We start from the raw sequence: 18,599 nt of genomic DNA, 5'->3' as shown, positions 1-18,599 counted from the left end.
TTGCAGCAATGAAAATAATGAGTCTGCAGGTGCTAGACCAGCTGCACCCACACATCTCTGCCCAGCAGTCACCTAACCTGCTCTGGTAACAGGCAGGGATGCAAGACAGCAAGTGTTTCTGGTGTGATGCTGCAGGTTTCCATGGAGCAATGTACCCTGAGTGTCAGCACTTCTGCTGGGAGAGCTGGCGTCCTGCAGCTAACGGCCTCTGTGGCCACGACTCTGCTGGGTGCAGGGTCCAGCTGCAGGGAGCAGGTTAATCCAGCTCCAGGGGGGTGTTGAGGTGACAAAGCTCTCCTGGCTGCTCTGTGCGCTGTCCCTGCAGTCAGGAGGGCAGCACTGCTCGGTGGTCGCAGGCTCTGGGTGTTGGAGGTGCCAGCTTTCCAAGTAACCCCTGGGAGGGGCACGCTCAGAGCCACGTGTGAGTGAATAGCACTGCCTTTGTGGCTGCTCCTGTGCCCTGGCTGTGGTTATATAAGGAAAGACTGTTGCTAAAATGGACCTGCTCCTGGTGCTCGAAGGACGTGGTGACATAAAAGGGGACGCCCTGCTTGTATGGGTGGGATGCCCGGGGCTGAGCGTTCCCATATTCCTGTGCCCCATCCTTGCTGGCTGACTTAGTCTTTCATTAAAACACAAAAGATTGGGTATTTCCTGGGCGAAGTGCTCCTGCTGGGTTTTGTGTGCATCCCGTTTTCTTGCATCGCTGGCCGACAAGCTGAAATATCGAGATGGAAGTAGCACAGAGTGAATCTGAATATCTTCCTGTCTGCTCAGACTGAACATCTCGCTGTTGCTCTGGGGTGCCACAGCCGTTGGTTGGGGTGGAACCAAAGGGCTCAGGTGGAGAGGGACAGGAGCAGCTGAGGACAGTTGTGTGTGCTCCTCTTGGACATGGAGAGATGTGATAGAAAGGGACCTCTGTAGGGCCTTATGGTTCCCCCTGTAGGATAAGATGCTATGGCCAGGCGGTGACTTGCCTGGCATGGGAAGAAGCTGGAGGAGTTCTGGCTGTTTGAGTGAGGTGTCCACCTCCAGCTTCACAGCCTGAGCCTCGGGCACGGTGAAAGGATGTGGGCTATTTGCTGCCTGTTGTCATCTTTCAGAATACATTTACCTTTGGAACAAGGTCCTTCTTATCCGCTCGGTGGGCTGGTATGCACACCCGTTAATGGATCAAGGGGAAAAATGCCTGTGGATGTATTCTCCTTTGTGTTTGGGCTTATAACCACCCACGTTTTGGCATACATCCCTTCTGTGCACAAAGATGTCTTTTAGAAATCTCTAGTTAAGTCTCCACCCTTCTTTGATATGTATGGAAATAATGGGACACGTGAGACTTTGCTATTTAAAAAAAAAAGGCAAGCCATAAAGGGAGTAGCTTTCAAAGCCCTGTGTTTGCCCCTGTCTGACTGGGGCGTTCAGTAAAAGCAGCGCACTGCGTTTATGACTGATGTACTTAGCTCTCTGTGAGGCGCTCGTTTAGGGCTTTATCTGAGTACAGGGAAAATCTTTCCGTCCAGCTCTGAGCCCTAGGCTGGGCTGCTCAGTGGGAGAGCTTCAGTGTGCAGTGGGGTGCCTGCCTCCATTCCCCAGCCAGCTCTGAGAGCCTTGGAGCAAATGCAGCTCGTTGGAAGCGGGTACGCTTATCCAGGCGGGGCTGGTGCTGTCCCTGGACTGCCTGCCCTGGCCTTCTGTCCCTCCTTGGAGGTGAGGTGTGCAGCTGCACCTGATCTGCCACTGCTTCTCGTGTCAAGGGTGTGCAGGGATTTGCTCCTCCAAGGAGGAGCCCCTGCACGTCTGGTTTTCTCCTATGATCAGCCAATCCTGCTGCTCTGGCTTCAGAGTGCTTTTATTTTCCCTCCTCCTTGATGTAGCAGGACTTGTATTTCACAGGAGCGTCGTGAGATGGGATGTTTGAGGCCAAAAGGAGCTGTGGCTCAACTGTGCCGGGATGCTGAGACCGTGGAGCCTTATCTGGCTCCTACCTTAAGCCTGGGAGCTCATTTAACTAATAGATGCTCTTTTCTTAGAGGCATCTACCCTCACTTATGGAGGTTGCAGGGACTAGAAAACGTGCCCTTGGGAGCCTGTCCCAGCAGCTCGTGCACCTTGCAGGGGAGGAGTGGGAGCTGGGTAGCGGTGCTGAAGCAATAACCTAAGTGGTGACCGTGTGAAGATCATTCCTGGTACTTGTCAGCTGTCCTCCTGGAGGATTATCATTTTCTCCTGGAGAGCAGGAGGCTGCCCATCTGCTGGGAGGTGCTCGCAGATGGGTGTCTGAGCACGAGCTGGAGGTCAGGGTCTGATGGCCTGGCTGAAGGCAGCTGACGTGTTTGGCTGGGAGCTTCCCTGGTGTGCTTTGCAGCTGGCTGGTGTGAACAGAACCTTCACTTCTGTTTAGATGTTAGGAATTATTTCTTCTCTGAAGGAGCGGTGAGGCAGTGGCACAGCAGCCCAGGGCGGTGGGGAGTCACCATATCTGGCTGCTCCATGAGCCAGGGGAGCTCATGCAGCTCCATCCTGGGGCCTCAAGGAGGTGACAGGCAAATGCAGACACAGCCAGCACTAGTCCACTGCTGGGCAGGGTGTTACAAAAGCTTTGTATCACACTGATTACAGCTTTGGTAATTAATTGCACGGTTAGAGCCATGCTGGTGATATTTAAAAAAAAAATAAATATCTGTGCTTAGACAGTTATTTCAGATTAAGGCCCTAATCCCTTGATTAAACTAACCCAAGGCAAGCTGGTTCCTGGCTGTAGGGTGGTGGTGCACACACAGCTCTTCTCACCTACTTGCAGGCCCCTGTGCCAGCTGGAGCACGTCTGCTTCAAGACAGGGCTTGGGTCTGTTTTCTCAGATGCTCTTTAAACACCTGTCTCACCCCCTGAGCTGTAGCTAGTAGGGCAGCAGGTTTTGGGGCAGGGCTCTGGGCAGGACCTGCCTTTTGCTCAGTTGTGAACATGAAACATCCCCATGAGGAGACCATCCCCACCAGCAGCTCTTCTGATGCGCTGGGTGTTGCAAAGGGGAGCTGCAGGCAGTGGGAACACCTCGAGCAAAGGGTAGGGAGGGGAATGCGGGGCTCCGAGGAAGAGGAGCTGAGTGCTGTGCCTCTGGGCGGCTTGCACTGCTCCCAAAGCTGCCCAGCGTGTCCCCATCGAGTGCAACCCCGCGCAGGCCATGGGGCTGCCCTGCCTTTCACGCCCAGCCCTCCCGCATGCGCAGAAGCGGGACCTCCGAGCTGAAAAGCAAATACATCATTTTTTCCCCTTTGTTTAATTAAACAAGAGATCATGAGTTAATCGCTTCCAAGCGCTTGTTTTCCTGCAGCGCCTGGAATGCTAATCCCGCGCGGCTGCCCAGTAGGAGCCGCTTTGGCCTCGGGAAGGGCTGGGGAGCAGGGAGGCATCTGGAAATGATTCCCAGAGCACCACTCCCTGCGAGGCCGGAGGGGCCGGTGGAGGCACAGCCTGCGCACGAAGCCGGCTGAGCACGGTGCCAAAGAGCAGGTAGAGCCGTTTGTGGGCATGTCGCGGGACCGCAGTGTGAACGCCAGCCTTGCAGTGCTGCGCTCAGTAAGCAGTGTACTTTAGGTTGAGGCAGGCAGGGTGCTGCGGCTGGAGCCCTGCTCCCTGCCTCCCCCCGAGCCCCGCAGCCGGGGGAGCTGGCTCTTGTGCTGGGAAGATTTTCCTCTCTTGAACTCACTGCTGCTGCGATTAGAGCAGCTCAGGAAATGGGGATGGGAGGGTTCTCCTCCCAGCAGAAAAGGAGTGGGAAATCTCAGACTTTGTCAGAAAAACAAGCCTTGCTTTTAGCTGGAGACCTTTTTGAACACAGAAATTTCTTTTCTTTTTCCACCCGCCTTGCTGTCAGAAAGTGGAAAGGGTTCGTGGAAAGCCCAGAGGTCTGTTTTTACTGGAAATGAGGTTTCTCGTGTCAACTGAGAGCCTGGCAGCCCCAGCCAAGCGGTGCAGCACGGCGGCCTGTACTGGCAGAGCGACCCGGCCCTGCTCGGCCTGCTGGGGCTCCCTTCCCCCAGTCCCCAAACCTGGCTGGGGGCCACACGCAGGCGATGTTTGGAGGCTGGGTGCTCACCCTGCCAAAGCTGCAGATCCTCAGTTCCTGCTGCCAGATGTATGTCTCAGCATGTGGCACGGACCGGTCCAGCCTGCCAGAAAGGAGTGTTGTCTGCCATAAGTCCCGGGCTTGCAGGACTCACTGAGCTTTTAGGAGCCTTCAGACAACATCTGGGCTGTCAGTGGGGAAGATTTGTGCCTCTTCTTCGTGTTGTCCTTGTTCAGGACTTTTTGCAGGCGAGTGCTTTGAGCGTGCTACTGGCTTCCACCAGAGGTGGTCAAGTGAATGGTGGGTCTGGGTGGCTCCAGCAGTGCAGGTTGGTGCAGGGAAGGGATGCAGCACTGACCTGTGCCACCTGAGCTGCTGTCCCAGGTGCTTTTCTGATGCGTAGCCTCAGGATTCTCCTCTCTTCTCCCTGGCAGGCTGACTTCTTTTCCAAACCTGCAGGAGGTCTCCAGCATTCAGCCCGAACTGGTGAGCAGTTAGGGAAAGAAAGAACGAAATGGAAAGTTACAAACAGGAAGAACCTGAGTCAAAAGGAAACCATGGAATCACTGAGGTTGGAAAAGAGCTCTCAGATCCCAACTTCACTCCACTGTGCCCACTGCCCACATCCCTCAGTGTCACATCCCCACAGCTCTGGGACACCTCCAGGGTTGGTGACTCCCACCCTTCCTTGGGCAGCTGTGCCACTGCCTCACTGCTCTTCCAGAGGAGAGATCTTTCTCAGCGTTCAACGTGAACTGCAGCATGGCAGGAGCTCCCAGTGGCTGGAGCTCTCTTCCTGACCACAAAGGCATTCAGAAAGGGCTGAGGAGCTCCTGCTTGCTCCAGATGCCTCCTGGCAGGCTCCTTGCGTGCTGCTGCAGCTGCTTGCATGAGGAGAGGTAGATAGGTCCCAGGAGCAGGGCTGTAACATCATCCAGCTCCCAGCTGTGGTGTGGTGAAAGCTGCCGTGGCCAGACGTGACCTTAACCTGGGCTTTATTTAGAGCCTTGATTTATGGAGCAGTTATTTTTAAAGCTTGGTTCTCTTTTGGGAGGTGTGGCGGCAGCATGCAGGAGTTCATGGGCGTCCTGAGCTATTTACAAAGAAACATTTGAGTCTTGAGACTTTTTTCTTTCTTGCTTGCTAAGGGTAATGCTCTCTGGCTTGGTTGGAAAGCAATCCTGTTTGCGTTTGTGCCGAGGGGATGGAAAGAAGCATATGTTCAGGCCTTTCCCATTAGCAGGATGTGGCAATGCTGCTGGAGCGGCCTGCCTGAGATCTGTGGTGCATGGAGGGGGCTGCTTTCTCCAGGAGGGCCCCGTGCAGGGCTTTGCCAGCTCTCTGGGGCTGCTGTGCAAGCAGCTGTGGGCAGGAGTGCACCCTTCCCTTGAATCCTTGCTCAGTTTGGCTTGTTGTCCTTCTCCCAGGATGCTGACCTGGGTTGCAAAAGTTTCTCCTTGTGCATCCTGGTGGGGGTTGTGTACCCTGCGTGGCACAGGGGATGTGGCTTGTGGATAGGATGGGCTGTGGGCTTCTGATTGGCATCTGGAGTGCAGGATGCTCTTCCCATCTCTTGGCGTTCTGTATGAGTTCCCTGTGCCTCCAAACCACAGCTCCTTCTGGGCCAGTGCCCTTGCCAAGGCCGTTCCTTCTGGCCCTTGAGAAGTTAACAGGACAAATAAGCAGCCCCATCCCAAATCCAGGGCTGTGAACTGATTTCCAAATGTCTGCGCTCAGAGTCCAGCCTGCTCCAAGCTCTGCCACACTGCACTCTCCATGTTCGAGGAGGCTCTGCCATCAGGTGGACCCCCATGGGGTGCGTGTATTTGCAACCATGTTTGGGGCTTTTCAAGTGGAATTAGCAGAGAACCTGGGGAAATGATCCAAAGGTGGGGCCTGAAAGCAGCTCTCTGTCCTTCAAGCCTGCACAGGTATCGTGGCTTTATGGTACACTGAACCAGAGAGAGGGGAAGCATCTGTTAGCACTGAACTTTACAATGGCTACAGGCTATGGTTATCCTGTATTTTACTGAAGGAAGAATAATATATAGCTTGGTTTATTTTAACCATATAAAGGCTTTTTGATTCGGTGCCAGTGTTAATAATTATCTTGCAAAGGCTTTGCTCAGGCAGCAGGAATGGTGTGAGAACCTGAGAGCAACACACCGGCTCATGTGCAAATAGTTTTACTTCTTTGTTTTATTTGCAACAGTAAACCAAATTCACTGGGGAGGGGGGATTAATATCTGCAAGAGGTATGGGGGCAGAGGGCAGAACACAACCCACAGCTGGCACGGGCTGAGGCTTTGAATCTGGGGGCTGGGGAGGATCAGGTGGAAAGCATTTCCCAGTTCTGCCAGCTGTAACAGCAGTGGGAGTCCATGGCTGGGCTCTTTGGTGTTAGGGGGAAGAGCAGCAGGTGAAGGCCTCCTGTTCCCCTGGGGGCACAGCCTTACTGGAGCTGTGCTTGCCTTCAGCTGCCTGCGTTTGGACTCTCACTTCTGTTAATGTCTGGTCCAGCTGGAAGAGGCTTTCCATTTTAGTTAACGACATAAAAGCTGGGGGTTGATAATGCTTTTATTTTTTGGGTGGATAGAAGCTTGTTTAAAACAACTATCCCCTCCCATTCAGGTTTAGACCTAACCGCTGAGTCCAGCATCCAGCACTTGCCAGCATGCACGCATTGCTCCTGCTTTTTGAGTCCTTGGGTTAAGAATATGAAAAACAGTTCCTTAGCCTCTCTTTATCTGGTTACGCTGACCTCGAGGGGGATGGCAGGAGGTTGCAAACACGTTAGGTGCTTACTTGCTGCCATTCAGCCTTGCTTGTTGCTGACATCAGGAGAAACGGCATCAGAAAAGCTGAAACAGTGCTACAGGCAGATTGTGGCTTGCTGTCACCCACACTGGTGCAGGGAGGGATTGTGCAGGCACTGCCTGCATGTCCTCATCTCTCCTGTGTGCTTACCTACAGGAAGGCTTGCACCACTGAGCAATACATTGTGCCCGTATGCTTTCATGCATGAGGGATGTAAGGATGGTTGAGCTGGGCAGCTGTGAAGGATGGGAGGGTTGGTGTGAGGAGCGCTGTGGCTGCAGGTCACTTCAGGCTTGCTCTGCAGCTGTGGCATTTCCTCAAGGTGATGGCTGGAGCCAGGGACCCCTTCCTTCGATGGAAGAAAAGTGAACGTTTCCTTCCTCCTGATCCCTCCTCCTGTGGAACTGAGGTGTGTTTTCAGGCATGTCCATGCAGCTGTTCCTGTTCTGCGGGAGGCTAGAGGCTTCTGGGCTAGAGGCTCAAATGCTTTCACTGTCTCTAGTGAAAGGAGGTGGATTTATATCAGAGGAGGATCTGGCCAGACACCTGAGTAAACTTTCATTTGGTTTTGTAGCAAAGCTCACTCCCACTGGCTTTAGGTTAGCCAGAGGGGTCCCCTGTAAAACAAAAAGGCAGGGAAGGATCTGGATCCTCTCTGCAGATGTCTGCAGATTGCTTTATTTTATTTTTTTGGCAAGCTCTCGTGACTTGCACCCATGCAGCAGATCAGAATTTGGCCTCCAGCGCTGGAATGGGTTCTGACAGCGCGGGCAGGCTGTGGCTGGCTCCGAGCAGCAGCAGGGGAAGTTACAAGCCATCGCCTGAGCAGGAAATGGGCACCGAGGCGCGTGCTCGAGCACCAGGGGCAGTCCTGTTCGAGCAGCCTGGGATCCTGTGCGAGGCATTTCTCACTGCAGAAAACTCGTGGCTCCCAGAAGGAGCCTGCCATGAGAATGATGAGGGATAGCACCACTGATTGGCTTCCCCTGCTGCCAACGAGCTCGAGCAGCACTTCGGGTCACGGCGTGACGAGGAGCATCGGCACGAGTGTTCCCCCACGTCTTTCCTCGGCCTGCAAAGGATCACAGCAGTGGTGCCCGAGCGGCGGGGCTGCGCTCCTCCGCCCCATGACACTCTCGCTCACTCGCACGCACTCACGTGCTGCGGTAATGGTTTAATAGCAGCCCCACCCAGCTCAGCAAGACGGACTTGCTGCATAAGCAAAAGCTGGGGAATCTCGCCGCTGCGCGCAGCGCTGTGTGAGCGCTTCACTCGCCTTTTGGGAGAGGTGCTGTTTGTTGGCGTTTTGTTTTAATCCACCTGAAGTTGTTGCTGTGCCAAAAGAAAGGAGGAAGGACGGCAGTTTGCTGCTTTGATCCTCTCCCCTCCTTCGCTGGGAGGTGGCTGTGCTCCCAGCACAGAGCCGGCTGGGGCGTCCCGTGCTGCCGCACCGCTAACGCTTTCTCTCTTGGCAGGACTCGGAGTCGCTGGACGGCTGCATTCAGAGCACGTTATCAGCTCTCTACCCTCCATTCGAGGCTACCGCCGCCACCGTGCTGTGCCAAGTTTTTGATGTGGTGGAGAAGACGTACCGCGGGGATGGACTGCGCTACCTCATAGACTTCCTGATTCCAGCCAAGCACATCCTGCAGTGCATTCAGCAGGATGCCTGTGTGAGTACATCACGCTCTCAGCCTGTTAGGGCTTTGCTGGGGAACCTTCCTTCTGCCGGAGGATGTGGAGCGCCTGGCAGAAAGCGCATGCTTGTCTGCAGCAGCCTAGGTGGGAGGGCGAGGCAGACAGCTAGCAAACAGTTGAGGAATGGTTCCCGAACACAAACCTTGCCGAGATCAGATGTGGAGCGGTGCCCTCGCCTTCCAGAAGCGGAGCACTGAGTGGAAAAGGGCTTTGGGGCTCAGCAGGAAGGGTTAGTGTGGCCTCTGCGGGCTGATGGCAGTGTAGGGCTGAGCTGAGGGGCTCTCCAGCCAGGGGGCTGAGGATGTTGGGTGTGGGGTGCATGTCCCTGGCTGCCTTCGGTGGCTGCTGGAAGCATCACAGTGCTCCGTAGCCTCAAGGAGTCACGTTACTGCCAGAGCGAGACCGAGATTAATGGGCTTCGCTGTCAGGAGGCTTAAATGTTAGAAATGATGAGTCAAATGCCTCCATTGCAAACTTGGCTCCGAAAAGAAAGAAACCGCCACCCTAAAAAAGCAGAGATTGCCCGAGCTGTTTTGGCTTTGGCCATAGAGAGTGCGCTAAGCCAGGTCTGCAATATCCTCGCAGCTGAGGAGGAACTGGTTGGATATGGCTCTTCTCTGAGCGCCCACCAGCTTTGAGTGCGGGGATTTGGGGAACGCGACCGTCCGGCTTTCCAGCAGTCCTCGCTGTGTTGCTAGGGCACGGTCTCAGGCTGTCGTCCCCCTAAGTCGCGTGTGGGTGTCGGCGGGCGGCAATATGGCGCCGCGCCCCTCATGCTGCTGGCGGCGGGCACGGAGCCGCGAGGCCGCGCTCGGAGCGGGGCGTGGGAGGACGGGCCTCACGCAGCATAGCGGCCAATAGGAGGGCGGTTGAGGCGGCGGGAGCCAATAGGAGGGCGAGCGTGGCTTGATGGGCATGAGGAGAGCTGAGTGGGGCGGGAGGGCCACGCTGAGGCGTTGGCCGTGCTCTGAGGGACCCTGAGGCGGAGAGGTGAGGGCGGTGGGAGCAGTGAGGGTGGGGGGACCGAGAGACACCGAAGTGGGAAAGGTGGGAGCTGAGGAACGCTGAGGTGTTGGCATTGGGGTCCTGCGAGGGCTCAGGGTGCAGCCAGCAGCGGAAGTCTGCTTGTTGGAGTTTTTACTGCTCGAAATTACTTCTTATTTATTTATTGCTAACTCCATCTCTCCCCCGATGGCCTCAACCTACTCTGATGACAGAACAAGTCAGTGATCTAGTACAAGCGACTTCTACAAGTGGTGTGTTGGACTTGGGTTGGGTCTTGGGCTGCTAAATTTAACCGTGCTGTGCAGGAGAGGGACTATAGAAGACACTTCTGCCTTGGAGATCAGAAAACATGAGGATATAGGGCTGCAGAGCTCGGATCCATTCACTTTTGGGGGAAGCACAAGCAAACAGTGTGTCAGGTCGTGTAGGGTTTGTTTTTAAAGTCATTTTAATGGAAAGAGAAGAAAGAAGGGAAGGCAAGTCTTCTCTTAGTTCAAGGTTAGGCTATAAAGATAATATTAATGAGATCCTCCAAACTAAACAGAGTCTTAGCTTAGCTTATTTCTGGAAGTAATGCAGCATGTGGGTATGACAGTGGATGGTTGGTTGTGCAGAGAGCTGAAGTAAAACAGCCGTGATTAAAATGGGCGCAGAAATGACTGGGTTGGAACAAAAAGGACCAGCTGATCTGGAATATTGGAAGGAGTTGCCCTATAATGCTGGCAACAGGGATTTTTATTGAATCTATTAAGTCAGGGCTAGTAACAAAGCACAGAGAACAAGCCGATTGTACAACAGCAGCAGTTGCTGAGTGTAGATGGAGTTAAATGACCCTTAAAAACTTTGTTAAAAGTTTTTTTTCCTGTGGTTTGCCCCACGGCAGGTAGTGTAAGAACAGCCTTTCCCATAGAACGTTGCTCTGTTAAGAGAGAAAGTTTGGTGTCTTAATCTCTTCCTTGCAGGATTTATTATGGGTCAAATGGGAAGTTAATGACTGTGTCAAAGGGATGGAGGTTTATGCAAGCATTACAAGATGGGCAGAAAAGCTGGTGAAAGGAAGGGTGTGTATGCTGCAGTGAAAACTGGGTTGGAAACAGGAGTCATGAGACGTGTGTTGCTTCTTATCCATGACCTTGGCGTAAAAAGTAAGAGTATGCTGATGACCAGTTTGTGATGAAACAAGTCTGGGAGACATGAACAATAGCAGCAGGAGGAGAAGGATAAGTGTATTGCACAAGATGAACTCTAAAACTTTGTATTGAAGCTTGTGTGATGGTAGAGTCAGAGGGCAAGCACATGCTGTGATAAAACGATGGACAGAATTTCTCTTGTGAGCTTGGGTTCTGCAGTTTGGGGAGAAGAACTAGCAGATGGCTGTGAGGAGTGTGGCTGGTGAGCGTGATAACAGTAGGTCTAAGGAGCACAGTGCTTCCAGCCCACTTGGGAAGTGTGGGGTGCCATTACACCTGGTGTTCTGCAGGGCTTCACACAATAACAAGTGGAGAGTGGTGGTAAAAAGAGCATTGCTGAGGGGATGCTTCAGGCAGGCCTAGGAGATGGTCGAGGAGCTGCTTTACAGTGATGTGATGTGATGTACATAGGGAAAGCTTCAGAGCTGATGAAGGGAAGTACTGAAGCTGAGGAGTGAGCAGGTGCAGCAAGAGTAAGAAACACGGCTGTCTGAAGGGTACAGCTTGGGGAGCATGAGAACTAAGTTGCTTGATGCCAGTGCCTGTTGTTTCAATGTGTGTGGACATTTTGGAGGTTGCTTCCAGCCCCATGGCCTCTCTGCTATATGGCAAGTTCCTTGAGTTAAAGCACTTTTCCTTTGTCAGTCTGGCCTGCAGAATACATTGTTTTTATAAATAGCAGTCTTGGTGGAGGCTTTCATGTGACCGTGTTAAGAGGAACAAGATAAAATGCCTGAAGTCAGTGCTGCCAACCCTAACACGTCTGGGTTTCTAGATGACAGCTTTCCAATTAAAGTATTGTATCCAGTACGGGGGAAACCCTCCTAAGACCTTTGTCTTGACAGAGAAAGGTGAGGTTAATCATGGAGCTGAAGATGCATTATTACTTGTGCTGTGGCTTGATTTAGACCTCATTTTACCCCAACAGTCAAGTTCAAAGGAGCGATTTTTACTTTTTGAAGTTGTGATAAAGCTGTAAATAATTGAGTTGTCAGTTCAGCCGTGAACTTTTACTTAACTGGGAGCTGTCTCAAGACCTGTCTTGCTCAATGCCTAGTCACTACTTTTTTTTTTTTCCCCTTTTAACATAGAGAAAAGGTACAATGGCATAGACAGTCCTGAGTGCTGCTGTGTTTGGGGATGAGGACAGATTTCTAGAGAGCTCTGATACTGGGCTCGTGTTGCAGGCACAGGGAATTCCTGTTATAACAGGACTTCTAAATGCACACGTGGAGGAAATGCTAAGATGAAACACTCAAAACGTGACTGGAAGTTAGAAAATGTAACTGGGCAGGTCTGTGCCTGGCAGGCATCTCCAGAAGCTGCTTCTCAGCTCTTCAGTGCTTCAGTGTATTTTGTTATCAGCCTGAACCAAAATGCCAGCTAACTAAAAAGTCTAGGTGCAAAGTGTTTGGAAATGGGCTTGTATGAAGAACACACGGTGCAGCTGAGAGTGTCAGGGCTAAAAACAACCCCGGGAAGCAGCGGGTCGGGGCCTGCACAGCTTGGTTGTACAGAATGACCAAACTGGGGGTAAGCAGTGCTGCTCTGCTGCCTCCTTTCTCCTGCTTTGTTTTACCAACCTCCATTCACTTGGAAGTTTGCAGTGATCCCTTGGTGCCAAATCCTGTGTAACTTGTCTCCACCTGTTTTGCATTGTCTCAGTTGCTCCAGCTGTGCGATGCCTTTACCTGGCTTCATGCTCTGCTATTAGACTCAACCAAAATCAGATGGAACGCACTGCACACGTCAGCAGCATGTGTTTAGAAGAACTGAACCCTCAGAGCTTTGTGTCTCACTTTGCTTTCCTTCCTTGGCAGAGCTTTTTCTCCTGCACAACACATCTCATCCTAAGCACCCTTTACCAGACTGACAGCGTCGTGTGGCACTATGCTGGGTAGAGGGATTCTGTGCAGTAACATTTCTGCATCTTTCACCTCCTGGTTAGTTTCAAGTATACTTTCAACCAGGTTGTTTTACTAGAGTGTGCTGTAGAAGCTCTGGAAGTGGTGTGTATTGTTGACCTTAGGTAAGGCTATGAATGCTCTTCAGTTGAGGACAGGTTTTTGTGCATTTGCAGCACTAAGGTAAAGTGACTTCTTGAGCGCTGGGAAGTGGGAACACCTGACATCTGTACCCCAGGGTTCTAGGCTCAGGCCTCTGCCTGTCTGTGCTGATCCAGCTTTAAGTAGGACCCCTGACAGTCATTCGTGGTGATAACTTTTCTTTTGTATGTGGTTTTTTATTTTTATGTATTTATTTTTTTAAGAGATCTAAGTATAGACAACTCTCCTACGCTAACTGCTGAAGACTCCAAATTCAGCCGTGCTATGCTACATCTGGGCTGTCAAAGAAACGTGCATTCTCTCCCATCCAAAAGCTTGAGCTGAGCTGTGTTCCTGCTGCTGAACATGCTTTCTCTTTTGTCCCTAGGTTCAGTACTGTGGCTTGCTGTTCCGCCATGAGGGCTGGCCCCTGTGCATTCACGAGAAGATCGTAGTCCAGCTGGCTTCCATTGACTGGCGAATCTTGAAGCCTGGTGACTTCTACCTGCAGGTGGTTCCCTATCTGAAGAAGTCTCCACGAATTGTCTTGAAATGTTTAGCAAAAGACAAGCATAATGTAGAAGAAGTTGTGATTCCAGAAGTTTCCTATACCTCTATTTTTACTCTGGAATGGTTGAGTACTATCAATGGAGAGCGGATGGGTATAGCACTGGAAAATTGTTTACTAACCACTGATGATAAAATATTTCGTGTTCCCTGGGACAACGTGGTTAATCCGGAGTTTATAAATAAACCAAAAATAATTGAAAATAATATTATCACTTCAGAGACAGCAGAGAAACCTTCACTTCTGTGTCTCCCCGTGGACCATGCTGAGCACAGCTTGCCAGACCTAGAATCTCAGCATCTACAGGAACAAAGTCCAGATTGCAACAACCTGGGTGTTGGCAGCCCAGCTCCACAGTTAGGCGAAACTCTTGTCAATGGTGTGTGTTCCAGTCCTGTGCCTGAAGAGGATTTGCAGAGTGACCTTGAAGGGGAGTACGTTGAGCTTGCCCAAGTTTCGCTGCCCCGGTTTGGGCCGCAGACAGGCTCCTTAACGCAGTCACTAGCTTTAAGTTATCTGACTCAGCCTAGGACGAGAGTGAATGCATCTAAAAGCAAGCACAGATTTATTGTCATTCAAGATAGCACCTACTCCAAGAACTTAGTTCACTCAGCACTTATGCAAAAGGAGCGCTGTCAGATGGACACTCTGAGCACTTTTCCAGGAGCTCTCAAAAATGTAATTCCTTTGGAAAGCAATGAAACAACAGCATGTGAAGAGCTGCCTCCCGAAGATCAGCTGCTGTTGGGTGGTCCTGGGAGCATGGGAGACAGTTTTCCTGCGGCAGCTTCTCCTTCCAGCAGTGCAGAAGATCCCCCTGCTGCAGGGCAGGAGACCTGCACGGAACACTCCACTGACTGCCAGTGTGTGCTGTGCAGCTACAGTGACGTGTGTGCTGGAGATGGTGTCAGCTGCAAAGCACAAATGACTGGTTCTACTGGAAACGTGGAATTAGAAAGCGATGGTTCTAGCATAAATCCTGGTGTTGAAATACTGGAGCAGAGCCCAGAAACAAATCTAGATGCTGCTGCTGAAGGGGAGGTCATGGAAGAATGTGGAGAACCACTGACAGAGCATCAGCATGAGGTGACACAGGCTGATCCCTCTCTTGGGTCTGTCCTGGGGTCTTTGGGACTGCGCTGCACACTGAAGGAAGGTCCTGATGCTTCTTACCAGAGGGAGGGGGAAAGTACTACTCCACTTCAGGCCACTGCATTGCTTACCATGCCTGAGAGTTCAGCTGAGGGTGTGGAGAGAGGCTGTCCTTCAGGGAACATGCCGGATGCAGCTGCAATCCAAACTTGTTGCACTGATCAGGATACAAACTGGAGTTCTCCATTAAATCCTCCAGAACAGTTGAACCGAGGAGAAGTAGGTGAAATAGAGCTGGGAAGAAGAGAGGGCACTGAGGATGTCAAAGAGACTGAACAAGTGCAGACTCTGAATCATCAGAGTGGCTGCAGTTGCTGTTCTACCAGAGCTCCTGCGGATGGAGTGCTTTCAGATGGTGAAGAGCGAGAAGTCTCTGCGTGTCAGCATAAGGCAGCTGAAGATGCCATACTCCAAACCGTGCTGTCAGCAGAGAGTGAGCAGGTGGCAGAACAGTTAGGTACCAGTGGATCTTCACTGGGTATTGACACCCAAGCAGAAGACTCGAGTCAGTTTGGAAGCAGCAGGAGAGGGGAGAGGTGTGTGGATCCACAAGGATGGACAGAAAACCAGGGCTGTGGAAGTGAGGTGAACTCCATGCTGAACCCAGAGTGTGTTTCAGCACAGGACTTGCAGGGAGGGGAGAAGAACCAAGACAGTTTTTCTGATGTGGACAGGTCGAAGACTGTAGCCTTAAAAACACTGGAATCCATAAAAGAGGAGCTGGAGGTTGGACTACTGTCCTCAGGACCTGCTGAGGGGAACACAGAGCCCACTGCTCTGCACTCCCACCCAGAAGCAGTTCCAGAGGCATCATCTCCTAAAGGTACAGGTTCTGGGTGTTTGTGTGCTTGGCTGATAACGTAGGTAGAAAGCAAAGCGCTTGGGAGCTACTGCTGGCAAGTACCAGGAGGCTTTGTGGTGGTAGTGCAAACCACAGGAAAGTGGTTAGGTTGTCATTTTTTGTGGCTTGAAGTTAACTTTCTTTTCACAGGTGGATTTATTGTAGTATTTTGTTGCTCACTCTTTGCAAATCTATGTTATTGTACAGCAAATTTGGGGCATAAGTGATTTTAATTTCAGTTAATGTGATGGCTGGTGACCACCTGCTGAACTCATGGCGTTCACATTATGGGTGCATGCAGGAGGCGTGTGTGAGAGCAGAGTGGCTAGCTTTTGGAGTACAGCTGTGGGAATATAACTGTGATACGATGAAGCAGCAGAGCGAAACACTAACTACGGAATGTGGCCTGAAGATCACCAGGTGTGTGTGTGCTGCCAGCTGCTGCAAGAAGTAAGCTGCAGTTGAGGGATCCTCCTCTACCTCCCTCTCTCTCTTGAACAAGATGTTTAAGCAGGTTTTGCCCAGCCTTCTTAGTGCCTCACTGCTGTGCTGGAACTGCTCCCCTTGAGAAGGACCAACGCTGGCAGTCCAGGTCTCTGCCTCTTGTAGCAGACAGTGTGCAGTCCCACAGACATGGTCCTGCTGAGTGAAAAGCTGGAGCCAGATCTGCAGAACACCCCGAGAAGTGTGCGTGGCGGGGGAAGCATGCCATTCCAGTCCAGCAGCTCTCATTCCCTGAGACCCCTGGCTAGGAAAATTATCCGGCTTGAAACATGAAGATGCTGGAAAGGGTTTGAGGTAGAGATGCACATTGCTGGAGTATGCCTGGGGAACGGAGCTAGCAGAGATGTGTGGCCAGTGTCATCTGCTTGGCTATGCCAGCATCACTGCACTTTGGCTGCAGGCAGAGTTGTTGCTTTTTGAAGTGTCCAGAAGTCACATTTTACCAGAGACCTCAGTGTGACCTCTCCTAATGGAGAATCTCCATTCGTGAATAAGAGACTTTTGTTTACACCTACATGCAGTAGGTTAATTCAGTGGTTGGCAGGCCCACTGTTGCTGGGCATCACTGATACTTTCGAGCAAGTGAGGAGCATCTGTTTTCTGTGACATGAAGGGGTCAGCTCGGAAGTTTCTGAAGAGCATTCAAACCCATGAGCAGCAAAAAGAGGTCACGCTCTGCCCATCCACAGCTGTTTGGTAGCTGTGTGCCAGTATGTAAGTGTGCTGTGGGTACCCAGTCCCCCTGAATGAAGCTTTCCACCTCAGCCCCAGGGCAGGTGCTGGCTGCTGCCATTCTTGACCAAGGCTTTTTGCACGTGTTTGCACACGAGTGGGCCTCAGAAAACAGTGGTGATGGCGATTGCTGGGTGTACGCTTTCCTTATGGCTCTGGTGGCTGATTGGTTCTGCATTCCCATCTCCTGCCTAAAACTAGCTGAGAACAGCTCGTGGATGAGATAGTAGGTGCCATGTTCTCTCTGCTTGCCAGGGCAAGTCTCAGCTGCTGCTGTGGGTTTCAGCACTGATGGACCCCTCTGGGGCACATGTAGAGCCTGTTTGTAATGAAAGGCAATTTAAGTGTTTCTGGGGATTTGTCTGAAATAAGTGTCTTAATAGTGTCTTAATAATGAGTCTGTGGCTCAATACTGATGAGGTCACACCATGGCACTGCAGTGAAGAAGACTGTTATCTTGGGGGCTAGTACAAAAGATAAATACCTCAGTCCATCAGAAGAAGGGCTGTCTGGGTGGCTTCAGGATAAGGAGTAGAGCAGCTCAAATATCCCTTAACGCTGGGAGTATTTCTTAAATACTATAGCTAGAAGAAGTTTGGATTGCCATACGTAAGTAAACAGATTCAACAAGTTACTTATCTCCTTTTGTCTAGCCCGTTCAGCTCTCGGAAACAGCATAATAGGAAGGTTATTCAGAGATAAAATTATGCAGTGAAGCAAACATCCCAGGCTCAGTCCTGCAGGAGTGCTTTCCTCTTGCAGCTGCTCAGTGTGTAGGTGAGCTGGGTGCTTGGTGCCTGGCTGTTGCTGGGGTCGTTTTGCTGCTGGGGTTGCTAACTGGGGTTATGTCACCCATGCTATGAACAACCCAAGCTTCCCTTGCCTGGTTCAGATCTGCTGATCTGGGAAGGGGCAGGTACACTGTTTGCTCTCAGTGTGGCATTTATGAGCTTGAATTAAAGCAGGCGTTGTAGATGAGATCAAAACTCCCTTTCAGATCTGACGCATCTGAATTTGCTGTATCCACAGATTTTTCTTCACCCTTCAGTTCTTTCCCCTTCTACCCACTCCCATTCACAAACTGAGCTTAATTTATGCATAAATGTGACCTAGCTTGGAAACTTTTTGAGTAAAATGGGACCTGTTTTGAGTTGGTGGCTTAAAATTCACATTGATTCCATTTACAGAAGATCTGCTTTGTTTTTTTTTTTTCCTTCCTTGCCTAGTGGCTAACTTTAAGTGAATTTTGATGCTTTGCAGCTCTCCCTGGAGAAGAATTTTGGGAGTGGAAAATAACTTGACAGGCAAGAAGTTGGCTGAGGAGCCACACAGGGGCGTATTCAGCAGCACCTGCTGGGGCGTGCCGCTGTTAGCTCTAGCTGGGATGATGCTAGTGCCGGGGCACTTTGCAGGAGAAATGCTAATGTCCCTTTGAAATGCACACAAGCAAATCCTCCTCTCCCGCTTCCTTAACCTCGGGGGAAGGTGGAACCTGCCAACATGGCAAATTCAGCCGTCCCAGTTCTCAGTTGGCTTTTTGATGTAATCCTCCGCGTTCTACCATTTCCGCTTTGGTAAGTGCCTCCTCCTCAGATGGCAAATAGCACGCAGTGCACTCGGGTCTGCTTGGGGAGAGCTGAGGTCTGCACACCTCCATGGAGCCTCTGAGGCTTAGGGAAGGCTGGGTTGGGTCAGGTCTTGTGTGCTCCAGAGGCTGCACAGCTTTTCTAACCTGGCCTCGGCACCATAGCCGTGTCTGGTGGACTGATTGAAACACTTCTTCCTCCCGGGGTTGGGAAGCTGCTGCCTGTTCCTAAGAAGGCTCCAGTGCAGGGTGACTGTATGCATTTGGGTCCTTTTCTTGCTCTCTGTGGTTCCTTCAGTGTAGCCATGCTCCCTTTCTCTTCTTTGAGTGCCACCTTTAGATCTTCTCTGGAGGCTTCCTTCATTTGATGCAAATTCCTTTACTGCAAATAG

General features: G+C 51.5%; 1 protein-coding gene across 1 annotated transcript in view; it reads left to right on the top strand.

Moving 5' to 3' along the window:
- Positions 1–18,599, top strand: part of PLEKHG4 (pleckstrin homology and RhoGEF domain containing G4) — a 68,610-nt gene that overhangs the window by 2,237 nt on the left and 47,774 nt on the right. The window contains exons 2-3 of the mRNA XM_065733424.1: positions 8,363–8,560; positions 13,214–15,368. Of these exons, the coding sequence (XP_065589496.1) occupies positions 8,363–8,560; positions 13,214–15,368 (2,353 nt within the window). The remainder of the gene's footprint in view (positions 1–8,362; positions 8,561–13,213; positions 15,369–18,599) is intronic.

This window comes from Cyrtonyx montezumae, unplaced genomic scaffold (genome assembly GCF_038088225.1).
Source record: "Cyrtonyx montezumae isolate F1298 unplaced genomic scaffold, pur_monq_1.0 scaffold_17, whole genome shotgun sequence".
In the NCBI taxonomy this organism is placed as follows: Eukaryota; Metazoa; Chordata; class Aves; order Galliformes; family Odontophoridae; genus Cyrtonyx; species Cyrtonyx montezumae.
The sequence above is the reverse complement of the archived record's forward strand: the minus strand, read 5'-3'. Positions and strand labels throughout refer to the sequence as shown.